Source organism: Pelecanus crispus, chromosome 1, assembly GCF_030463565.1.
Source record: "Pelecanus crispus isolate bPelCri1 chromosome 1, bPelCri1.pri, whole genome shotgun sequence".
Taxonomy (NCBI): domain Eukaryota; kingdom Metazoa; phylum Chordata; class Aves; order Pelecaniformes; family Pelecanidae; genus Pelecanus; species Pelecanus crispus.
Window position 1 is genome coordinate 87,054,898 of NC_134643.1, and position 11,768 is coordinate 87,066,665.

Here is an 11,768-nt window from a genome sequence, read left to right on the forward strand (position 1 = left end):
GATGTCCACAGCCTTTCCTTCAACCACCAGGTGGGTCACCTTGTCATAGAAGGAGATCATGTTGGTCAAGCAGGACCTGCCTTTCGTGAACCCATGCTGGCTGGACCTGATCCCCTGGTTGACCTGCACATGCCTGTTGAGCGCACTCAAGATGAAACACTCCATAATCTTTCCTGGCACCAAGGTCAGGCTGACAGGCCTGTAGTTCCCGGGTCCCCCTTCCGGCCCTTCTTGTAGATGGGCATCACATTGGCAAGCCTCCAGTCATCAGGGACCTCCCCTGTTAAACAGGACTGCTGATAGATGACGGAAAGTGGCTTGGCGAGCTCCTCTGCCAGCTCCCTCAGTACTCTCAGGTGGATACCATCTGGCCCCATAGACTTGTGAGCATCCAGGTGGCGTAGCAGGTCATTAACTGCTTCCTCCTGGATTATGAGGGCTCCATTCTGCTCCCTGTCCCTGTCTTCCAGGTCAGGGGGCTGAGTACCCTGGGGATAACTGGTCTGACTATTAAAGAGTGAGGCAAAGAAGGCATTAAGTACCTCAGCCTTTTCCTCATCCTTAGTGACAATGTTCCCCCCTGCATCCAACAAAGGATGGAGATTCTCCTTGGCTCTCTTTTTGTTGTTAATGTATTTGTAAAAACATTTTTTATTATCTTTTACAATAGTGGCCAGATTGAGTTCTAGATGGGCTTTTTGCCTTTCTTATTTCCTCTCTGCACGACCTAACAAGATCCCTGTGCTCTTCCTGAGTTTCCTGCCCCTTCTTCCAACGGTGGTAAACTCTCCTTTTTTCCCTGAGTCCCAGCAAAAGCTCCCTGTTCAGCCAGGCCGGTCGTCTTCCCCGCTGGTTCGTGTTATGGCACATGGGGACAGCCTGCTCCTGCGCCCTTAAGACTTCCTTCTTGAAGAACACCCAGCCTTTCTGGACCCCTTTGCCCTTCAGGACTGTCTCCCATGGGACTTTCCCAACCAGTGTCCTGAACAGGCCGAAGTCTGCCCTCCGGAAGTCCATGGTAGTGGTTTTCCTGGCCCTCCTCCTTACGTCTCCAAGAATCAAAAACTCTTAGCCATATCATGGTCACTAAGCCCAAGACGGCCTCTGACCACCACATCTCCCGTGAGTCCTTCTCTGTTTGTAAACAGCAGGTCAAGCGAGGCACCTCCCCTGGTAGACTCACTCACCAGCTGTGTCAGGAAGTTATCTTCCACACACTCCAGGAACCTCCTAGACTGTTTCCTCTCTGCTGTATTGTATTTCCAGCAGACATCTAGTAGGTTGAAGTCCCCCAGGAGAACAAGGACTAGCGATTCTGAGACTTCTCCCAGGTACCTACAGAATATTTCATCTGCCTTTTCATCCTGGATGGGTGGTCTGTAACAGACTCCCACCATGCTATCTGCCTTGCTGGCCTTCCCCCGATTCGTACCCATAAACACCCAACCCTATCATCACCATCACCAAGCTCTAGACAGTCAAAACACTCCCTAATATACAGGGCTACCCCACCGCCTCTTCTTCCTTGCCTATCCCTTCTGAAGAGCTTATAGCCATCCATTGCAGCACTCCAGTTGTGTGAGTCATCCCACCATGTTTCTGTGATGGCGACTAAGTTGTAGCTATCCTGCTGCACAATGGCTTCCAGCTCCTCCTGTTCGTTTGCCGTGCTGCATGCATTGGTGTAGATGCGCTTGAGCTGGGCTCTTGATTTCACCCCCAACATTGCCACGCCACCCTCTGGCTCCTCTCTAGTGAGCCTGGTTATATGACATAAACACCGGGGCAAGGAGAGATTTGATGGTTGCCTGGAGGATGGTAATTTCTAATCATGAGAGGGAAATGAGCCAACATTTTCTGAGAAGAAAAATCCAGTGAAATTTATTATGCTGTTGAACGATTTCCCTCAGGAAGGAATGTCAGTGCCATCACTCTCACATTATTAAATACCAAGCAGCATATATTATTTAATTATATGGTGAAAAATAAATGAATAAGATGACTTGATATATTTTTGCTGCTTTCACTGGCCAGGATTCAGTTGTACCAAACAGAAGGAGGTGGATCCTGTGAGAATAAATAGGTGTGAGAGCATTTTCACAGTGTTCATGTTGTATAAAAAATGAGATTGGCAGAGAATAAAGTGTCAGGGAAAGCTATTTTACTGCTAGAATTCTAGCTAGCTTTGGTTGGTACAATGGTATGCAATTAAGTCCCAAGTCAGTGGAATTATTTTGGATTTTTTAAAAAGCATGAGTGAAACAAGCATTTGGCCTGGGACCTAAGGTTTAAAGCATAAATTTTAGCATCAACAGTACTGATACTGAGTAGAATGGCAGAGATAAAAACAGAGAAGAAAGCACAAAAATTGAGGAGCTCTGGAGAGGAGGAAAATAAAATTTTACTTAAACTGTTAGTGCTCTTTGGTATGGGATGCCACCTTGTGGAAGTTTTTAGGATGTCATGTCTTTTATCAAATCTCTTGCAAGTGTTCCTGACTATTTACTCTCGTCAATCACTGTAGATAATCCTGTTTGCATAGATCAGCCTTGATCTTTACTAGCCCCTCCATCACCTGTTTTTTTATGTAATCTGAACTTTCAGTGTAATTTAGGGCTGGAGAAATCTTACTTTGGGAGGTAAAAAGTCTGTGAAAAGGAGAACTTCCCTTAGTTTGCCCAGTGGGCCTGGGAATCAGCCATGGTGAGAGTGTGATCAGTGCAGATACACTGATACCGTATAATTGTAGCACTGCACTAATGTGTGTTGTCAGAAAGCTCTGAAGGGAACTGTCATCACATTGTGCAATTTGGCATGTTAACCCAATCAGTACAGCAGTTGGAAAGGAGTTATTCCATGGCTGTCTTCAGCGGGACATTAGAGCAGGAAGAAAGAGCAAATGTGGACATGTCTGCTGCCTCAGCTGTGATGACCTCTCTTGTATCGAAGTGTATATAGAGGGTCTCCTGAACTGAGACCCTATCAGAGGAACAGAGGCCATCTGTCCGTTTTTCTGCTCTCCAGCCTTGATTGTCTGTCTGTACTTGGTCCTTTTCTGTCTTCATGTCCATCCCATAGAGCACCAATGGGCCTGTCACTTTCCTGATTTCCTACACTTGAAAATAGCTCCCCCTTCCCTCCTCTAAGCAATTAGCTGCTTCTGACTTTGCCTAAACAAATATAAACATGAGCCTTCTGGAGTAATTTCCTAGCCATCTTTCTTTTCTAGACCCAACCTCTGTCAAGGATTGTGCTGGTGTTTTTCAAATGGTAAAGAGATGCTGGTAGGGGCTTCTTCCTTCTACGTCTTTTGCTACTGTCCTCATAACTGGAGTTGGATACTAAGGTGCAACTCTTCATGGGCTGATCTTTCTACTGATCGCATGTGCTCCTTTTTGTCCTTTACTTGCCCCTCCTCTGTATGTCCTTTGCCCTGATCTTGCTCTTACCACCACCTTGTTTATCTGCAATAATCTATTGCTTTTGGCCTGATGATTCTAGAATTCACTGCCCTCTTTCAAAACACTTGAGCTAGGGCTGTGATTTCTGAGCCTAATAGAGTATGAAAGTCCAAGGAACACATTTGTGAATAACCTTTAAAGTCTGGATTCAGGTTTTGAAGGAAAGTTACACTGAACAATTTCAGTCTTTGGTAGAAATTTTGGAAACATTTACAGTCTCATCCATGGAGTGCCATGAAGTCATTGATTGAACTGCCATCAGCTATTGGCAATGTACAGTCCTGGCAGCTTAGAAATGCCATTTAAAACCATAAATTAATGTTGTGTGGTGAGAGCCGCTTCTAACCTCCTGAACCATCAAGCTCTCAGCCTGAGCAACTGACTGCAGTTCTCATCTAATGGTTGAAGCAGCTAAGCCACAGAGTGGATTCCTGAGAGGGCTTGAGGCACCAAACTGCAGCAATTCAAGGACAGAGTAGATGAAATTTAAAGCAGGAGCAATTGGGTGACTGATTCCATGAACTGCAGACAATTTAAACCTGTGGTGATGTCCACTGGGTCCTGCAGCACGATGTGATCAGAAGACTTCTGTTTTGCATCCCCCCACAGTTCTCTACTACTCCAAGTTCACATTGACCTTGCTGCCACACCATGAAAGGCAGTGAGAAATCACTTCAAGACTATTAATTGGAGAGGACGGATTTGGGGGAAGAGATCAAAGTCCTATAGCCCTTTCCTGCCACATGCATGTGTGTATCTGTTTGACTTTTTCGTGCTACACACACTCACGTTGCAGCTGCACCCAGCTCTGCATCCAGGAAGCAGATGTTGTGACATTTATCCACACCCCGTGATGCACAGCTCCCCAACTCACTCTGTGGAGTTATTGTGTGTTGAGTTTTGGAAGCAGAGGTGCTTCCCAGCCTCCTTACAAGAATGCTGAAAATTTCCTGTGTTACCCAATGCATGTGCTTGTAAGCTTTAGACAGTTGTGGGATTTTTTTCCAGATTGGCTACAGTCTATAGCTCTTCATCATGCCAGATTAGTGCTCATCACAAGGCAAGACTGAACCCTATTTTAGTGGAGGTTACTGTTCTCTGACCTTGAGTTTCCAGTTTGAGTAAAAGTTGTAAGTTTATGCAAGCACAATAGGGTAGGCTGGGTGTGGCAAACCTGCTAGATGGCAAGAATTTTTGTTCCTCTTGTTCCTCATTGCTGACAGGTGAGCACCAGCAGCTTTGGGATACCACTGTGAGTAATGATTAGGTGCTGTTTTGTTTTTTCCTGTGCAGTGGTCCAATTAAATTGGAGCAAAATACGCAGGGGGGGAGGAAGGGGCTGTACTCTGATCCCCCTCCCAGTGAAGGTGATGTGAATTGCATCTCTGACCTTGGCAAAGGCTAGATTTGGCAGGAGACTGTAGTAGTACCGTTTAGTAGCTCACAGATTTAATGAAAGTGCAGCTAACTCCTACTTCTGATTTCACTGCACAGTGATCACAGATCAGATGGGAAGTTGCATAACAGCCATTTGGAGCAAGTTCTAAAAGATGGCCAGCTTTTAGGCCCCCTGTAGTGCAACACTTGGTCATTGTTCTGAAGATCTGCCCCGTGCCTTAGGGTGGGAAACCTTATTTCCTTAACCAGACATGGTATTGTTAAGAGTGAGAAGCAAAGTGAAGCTAATTTTATGTTTTATTAGCAGCTTTGCATTTCTTTCAGGTTCTCTCACTGACAGAGAGTAGCAGAAGTTGAGCTTCCTGCAGATAATAAACCTAGAAATCTGATTTTTGTGACATTGAACACTGGCAAACAACAGTAAAGCTATGAGAATTTGTACTAAAACCCAACCTGGCTGCTGGGACTGGGCATTTTATGACAAATATTTATTGAAATGATACTATTGATCATAATTATCTCCAGGACTTCCTTGCCTGCCCTAGGATGAGGAAATACGGGGCTGGATACTCTTGAGACATTGTAGATGACTGCAGAAATAAGTGCAATGGAGCATTCTTTCAAATAATGTTTTTTATCTTCCTACAGAAAAATTACATAGGATTGTGTTGTTGGGAGATGGTAGCCCTGGTTTCATGTGCTGAGTCTTTAAAAAGAGAATTCTGCTATCCAGTGGCTTTTGAAATAGACTTACAAGTATAGGTGACATGACCAAGTCTAGGTAAGAACATTTAGCTTCACCTTGTTTCAGCACCAAGCCAGTGAGAGCATTACTGCAGAACAGCTACCTGAGAATTTACTTGAGAAAATCTTTCCTTTCAGAGTGGGGGGGGGGGGGGGGGGGGGGGGAAGGAGCCAGTGCCATTTATTTTAATGGTGAAACCTTTCTTTTGTTTATCTCTTTGCAGTTATGTGGCTGTGGGCTGCTGGGTGTGGGCATCTGGCTGTCAGTGTCTCAAGGAAACTTCGCCACGTTTTCTCCTAGCTTTCCGTCGCTTTCAGCTGCCAACCTAGTCATTGCCATTGGCACAGTCATCATGGTGACCGGCTTTCTGGGCTGCCTAGGTGCTATCAAGGAAAACAAGTGCCTCCTGCTGAGTGTAAGACATCAATACTTCTTTTCACTAAGACCAGTGACTGTTGCTTTGTTATTATTTTATGTAAATGACCAGTGCAGAATAGTCTTGTGGATCACTGTAACATTGCTCTTGGCTTTCAATTTTCTGTATGCTTGCATTATGACATCCCACATCTTTGGTCACAGTGATTGGTGTATTAGCAAATATTCTGTGTATTCTTGTTAGTGTGTGCCCTAATGTATTAGATAGCAAAGCAGATTACTATCAGTTCCCTCTGAATCATTAAACATGAACTGTAGGGTCAACCTGGATAGCCCTTCTGAAAATGTCTGTTAGAAGGATTGACTGAAAAATCTTAAGCACAGCTGCTTCTGGATGCCACTCAAAGCCTCTCATGGCTATTTTCTACTTTGCCCTTATCTAAAGCCTTTGTCAGAGGTTGGTGGAAACCATATGACCCAAAGTTAAGAAGTTAAGGTTTGTGCCAGGCCTTACCAGTAAAAAGAAAAAGTAATCTGATCCTTGGCAGTCTTCGTCCAGCACTGAAGTAAGATGTTGGGAACCCCTCTCAGAAAACACAGTGGGGGTCATTCGTCTTGCATAAAGGCTTCATCATGCTTCTCCCCACCTCAAGGAGAGAGGTATTGTGGCATAAGGTGAGAGGAGGGCTTTCAAAGCAGACAGCTTCCAATTCAGTCACATCTTATGAATCACAGGTGCTGTGACATTAAGGAGCACGTGAGTTTTCCTTGTGTAAAAGTCTCCCCTAAATGGTGTTGGGGAACAGCTGGGCAGCATTCCTTATACCACCTCAGAGAATCAAACTGGAGGACAAATGTGCACCTGGTTTTTGCTGTCTGCTGCTTGGTTTTGTATGTTGTATAGCTAGGAAAGCAAACAGAATAGCAATGAGGTCTATGTCATTCATCCACACAAACTGCAACACCATTTGAAATTTTTGGGGTTTGTTTTTTAAGTTTGTTTATATTCTTACAAGGTTCTGCAAAGGTCTTTTTATACTATCATGACTATCATGAGTTTCCGATTGGAGAGCTTGCTGCACTGCATACTACATCTCCCCCAGTGTCTGTGTGGGAGATGCCTATGTGCATTCCCCTGCCTAGGTGGCAGTCCACTAGTACATAAAGGCAACTAGTGGGCATGAAAAGTAGTGAGAAACTACTGGAACTCATACTCGGGATGCCCCTGCAGAGAGAGATTTCAGCTACAGAGAGCTGGGAGTAGAAGTGCTGAGTAATAAAATGACTATTCCAACAGGCAGTCAGATGTGGTTAAAGCCCACCTGCTAGGGAATCACTCCTGAGGCATGTCACATTGATCTTTGTGGTAATGGGTTTAGCATCTGTTCTGTAGTCTGTATGAAGGAAAGAGACTATCAGGGCTGTGTGCTGTGACAGCAGTCAAAAAAAGCAAGACAAAAGCATTGCTGAAACCTGCAAACTGGTAGTAGGTCAAAACCTAAGATTTAGAGAATGCTAGACAGTGAGCTTCCTCATTGATGGTGAGACCTACAGGAGCTTTAGTGGCAATATGCCTGAATAGTTTGAAATCAAACTTGCATGGGTTTGGCAGTAAAGGAAAGGTTTAGAGAACAAGGCCTATAGTCTTCAGAGTTTTTAGCAGCCCCAGGTTTGCTCTCTCGTTGGCAAGTGTGTATACACTGTTTTTTCTTTGTTCTAGTTTTTCATCGTTTTGCTGATAATTCTCCTGGCAGAGCTGATATTACTCATTTTGTTCTTTGTTTATATGGACAAGGTAAGCAAATATGCCATATAGATTAATTATCTGTACTAGCATGTAAACTAGGTTCAGTTTGCTTTTGTTTGATGGAGGTATGTGGGTTCTCCTTGCTTTTCACTTTGATGAAGGTTTAACCTTGAGATCTCGGCTTTTTTCTGTAAGCTGCTTCTGTAGCGGGAGGAGGAAGTGATGAGGAGGGCAAACAGGAGAGAATAACCCGCTGAGCTTTACAATTTCCTCCCTGAAATAAAACCATGGTCCAGGTCCTCCTTTTTAGTCTTCTCCTGAAAGCTAAGATAGCCTTCAACATAGCTGTTTGATGTCTCTGCAAGAAGCTGATCATCTTGTGGTCCTGGGACCTTGGTCCTGGGAGGTCCTACTTAAGACCTGGTTAGCTTCTTAGGGCCCTTGAACAGGACTGGAGGAGAGAGGCCTGGGATATTCACAGGTTATTCCAGATGCCACCAGCTGTCTCACTTGACTGGACAGTCCCAGAGAGTTTGACATGGGCATGGAGCGGATCACGAGACAACTTCTCATAAAGCCCATCTGTAGGAATCTGCTATCTAGTAGAGACTAAATGAAGTAAGCACAACTGCCTGGCCTGTCAGATGGGTAAGATTGGAAAAATCCTTGGGGAACTGGAGAACTCTGCTAAACACAGGACAGAGCCTTACAGTATGAACATGTCCAAATGGATTTTAAAACTGAGATCCTACCAGATTTTTATGTCTTCCCAGGTTGTCATTATGATGCCTGCCACTTTCAGGGAGCTGGGGTGAACTTCTGATTTTGAATGGGATATCAAAGAGGGATGAAACAGATCTTATAATATAGTTGAACTTTATGCCAGGACCCATAGGTTAATCCTTTCTCTGCTGCCAGCTCACTGCTGTCAGAGCCAAGATGCATTCCTCAGAGCCAAGATGCATTCCTACCTGCATCCAGGACTCCAGGCTTGGACTGAAATTTATACAAGAAATTCAACATCTCAGATCTCCCATTAAGCATTCCAACTTTCTCTTCTAAAGAAAGAAGAGCACATCTGAAAATCACAGATCCTACAAGTCTGTCTCTACGAGGAGAACAATAATAATGCCCTTTTTCAGTTGGTTTTGTATTGGCCACTTATTATAGCCTGCCTGAACCTGTGCAAGGGACAACTATGTTAAGGTTGGGAGGCTGGGACTCTGGTTTTATGATATTAGCAAATTAAAGTAGATCATAGGTTACAGGCAGGAGAGGCTGCTGTGGGGTATTGCCAACACTGTCTGGCAAAGTTAAAGTAAGCTCAGCAGATTTCTGCTGATCACTCTTCAGTTAGTTTGGATCAGATGATGACTGCATGATGGACTCTTAGTAGAGGGGAAGCTGTTTGGTCTCCTATCTCAAGAGAATTAATCCAGTATTTTGCAATCTGAGGGAGAGACTAGGCCTTGGCGGGTGCTGAAAGGTCCCACTGATGGGAGCTGTTCTACCCATGTTAAGTTTGTGGTGAGAGAAGGTAAGAGAGATACATTCTGTATGCAAGTCTGTACCATTTGGTCCTTTCCTCTAAACAGCAGTGCATTGACTGTCTGTATTTTTTACATGATGCAGGTCAGTGAGAGTGCAAAGAAGGATTTGAAGGAAGGTATGAAGCTATACAATTCAGAAAATAATGTTGGACTGAAAAATGCATGGAATATCATTCAAGCAGAGGTAACATTTTCTCAATAGAAAAAAAAATAACAATTTGGCCATAAAGGCTACTGCAGTCTGTTAACTGTAGCATCCATGCCGAGTCTAAAGGATGGCTAATGCAGGCTTTGGTTTCTGATTTTGCACTCTTGAACATCCAGGGAGTACTGTGAAACCCAGGATCAAAGTGTACTCTGCAAGGTGAAATATGCTTACCTCTCTCTGAGATTCTCTGTGCCTATCACAAGCACAGAGATGATCTGAAACAGAGGAGAAGCATAGGTAGAACTTCAGCTTTGGCAGCTAGGTTTTGCCATTTGGCACTTGTGGGCAGATTACCTTATGTTTTGGTGTTCGGGCTCACATCTCTGCGACAGGAAGACTAACATAACCTTGGGCATGGGACTGTTTATTTTGGGGTTTTTTTAATGTTGTTAAGTATTTGGGTTTAGTGATTACTGAGCACAAAGCCCTTTAAAAATATAAAAGTGTTGTGGCAGCCCTTTTGAAAATATACAGTGGTTTAGCGGATGTAAAAGTTTGTGGTGGTGCATGATTCACAAATTGTGCTAGTTAATTTATTAATCCTTTACTTTTGCCATAGATGAAATGCTGTGGTGTGAATGACTTTACGGATTGGTACCCAGTGCTGGGAGAAAACACTGTCCCAGACCGATGTTGTATGGAAAACTCACAAGACTGTGGACGGAACTCCACTGAATTAGTGTGGAAAACAGTAAGGCTTGCTTTGCCTGGGTCAAGGCTTAGGGAGGGGTGGGAAGGAAGAAAATAGAGGGAATGCATGTGAAAGAAAATGTGACTTTGGGATTGCAATTTTCATCTTTCATCATTTCAGGGATGTTATGAGAGAATTATGACCTGGTTTGATGAGAATAAGCATGTCCTTGGTTCGATTGGGCTGTGCATCCTCATAATGCAGGTAATACCGGTATGATGTTTGTCAACATGGCTTTGATTTGCTGTCAGCATTCTTGATTCTGCTGTGTGACAAGTGGTACTCAACCGCTTTGAGTTTGATCATGATTTCAAAAATGTCAGATGTGTTTTATGAGTTCATTTAAGGTCATCTACTCAGAAAGGAAGCAGGTCAGTAGTCAGTCCTGCAAAGAAGACATGCTGCAGTGGGGTTTTGCTTACCCGTGTTTTGACTTCAGAGCACCAGTTTGGAGTTCCCATGTTTAGCCATTTGATATGCTGTCCCTAGGGAACTTGTTTTATATTTTGGAAGCAAGTTATAGAAATTGTCAAAATTAGTGAAATTATGGCCACTGAACTGAGTAGTTTAATGTGTTTCAAAAAAGAAATGCAGAAGTATCATCATAATCTGTTAAGGTTTTGGGGTTCTTGTATCACTGTTGTACTTTTGGGGGAGAATACCTGAATCTGATGGTTTTAGTCATAGTTATCTGGCTAAACAGGAACATGTTGTTGGGTAAAAAGGAAGAGTGACTCATATGTATTGATGCTGAAAAATTGTTTCACGCATGACAAAGAGCCCTGAGAGCTTTTTGCCTGCATCTGTGCTCTGACAGATACATCTCCAGGCATCACTGTGTGCCTGATCAGTGTTGAAGCTTGAGAAATATGGCAGTGTAGAATGACTTAAAACTGCAGCTGGACCATGAACACAGGTCAGCAGTGCAGTTTTGGCAGCCTCCCTGTACTGAAGCCCTTATTGTTTGTTTTCCTTCAGATTCTTGGCATGGCCTTCTCCATGACGCTCTTCCAGCAGATTCACAGGACTGGCAAAAAATATGATGCCTAAAGCCTCTGAAACATTATCACATCAACCCCTCTGTCACATCATAAAAATGAACAAAAGGAATGACTGCAAAGAGTATCAAGCCTAGCCCTGCTGAGGGAATCCTTCCCATTGACCGATCTACTTTGTTCTTACTTGTCCAGTTATTATCACAACTTATTTGACTCATTTTCTTGTCTGTTTCACATTTGCCATTTATTTGCCAAAGAGGGGATCAACCCCCAAACAAATGGATTTTCTACATGAAATCATAGATCCGCTCTAAGAATGTTTCTTAACTTAAGAAAATGTTTTGCTCTACTAATCCATGCTATATGTGCAAAAATTATGTGTGTTCAACTTCCAGGGAGAATTCGTCAAAGTCTTCCATTAAGTTTTCAACCCTCATGTCCAATTTACTGAAAGACTCAGAAAAGCCACCCTAACTGAGAGTCCTAGGAATTGGCGCTGCTTTGCTTTGCAGCTTCTTGTACCTTACGGTGTATACTTTTTTATTATGATAGTGGTGGTGATGATGATTATTATGGTGGATATAGCTTAGAATTT

General features: G+C 43.6%; 1 protein-coding gene across 1 annotated transcript in view; it reads left to right on the forward strand.

Moving 5' to 3' along the window:
* Positions 1 to 11,276, forward strand: part of TSPAN9 (tetraspanin 9) — a 114,463-nt gene extending 103,187 nt beyond the window's left edge. Inside the window, 6 exon segments of the mRNA XM_075720899.1 lie at positions 5,828 to 6,019; positions 7,700 to 7,774; positions 9,359 to 9,460; positions 10,044 to 10,175; positions 10,296 to 10,379; positions 11,154 to 11,276. Coding sequence (XP_075577014.1) covers positions 5,828 to 6,019; positions 7,700 to 7,774; positions 9,359 to 9,460; positions 10,044 to 10,175; positions 10,296 to 10,379; positions 11,154 to 11,225 — 657 coding nt within the window. The 3' untranslated portion in view covers positions 11,226 to 11,276.
* Positions 11,277 to 11,768: the final 492 nt, after the last annotated feature.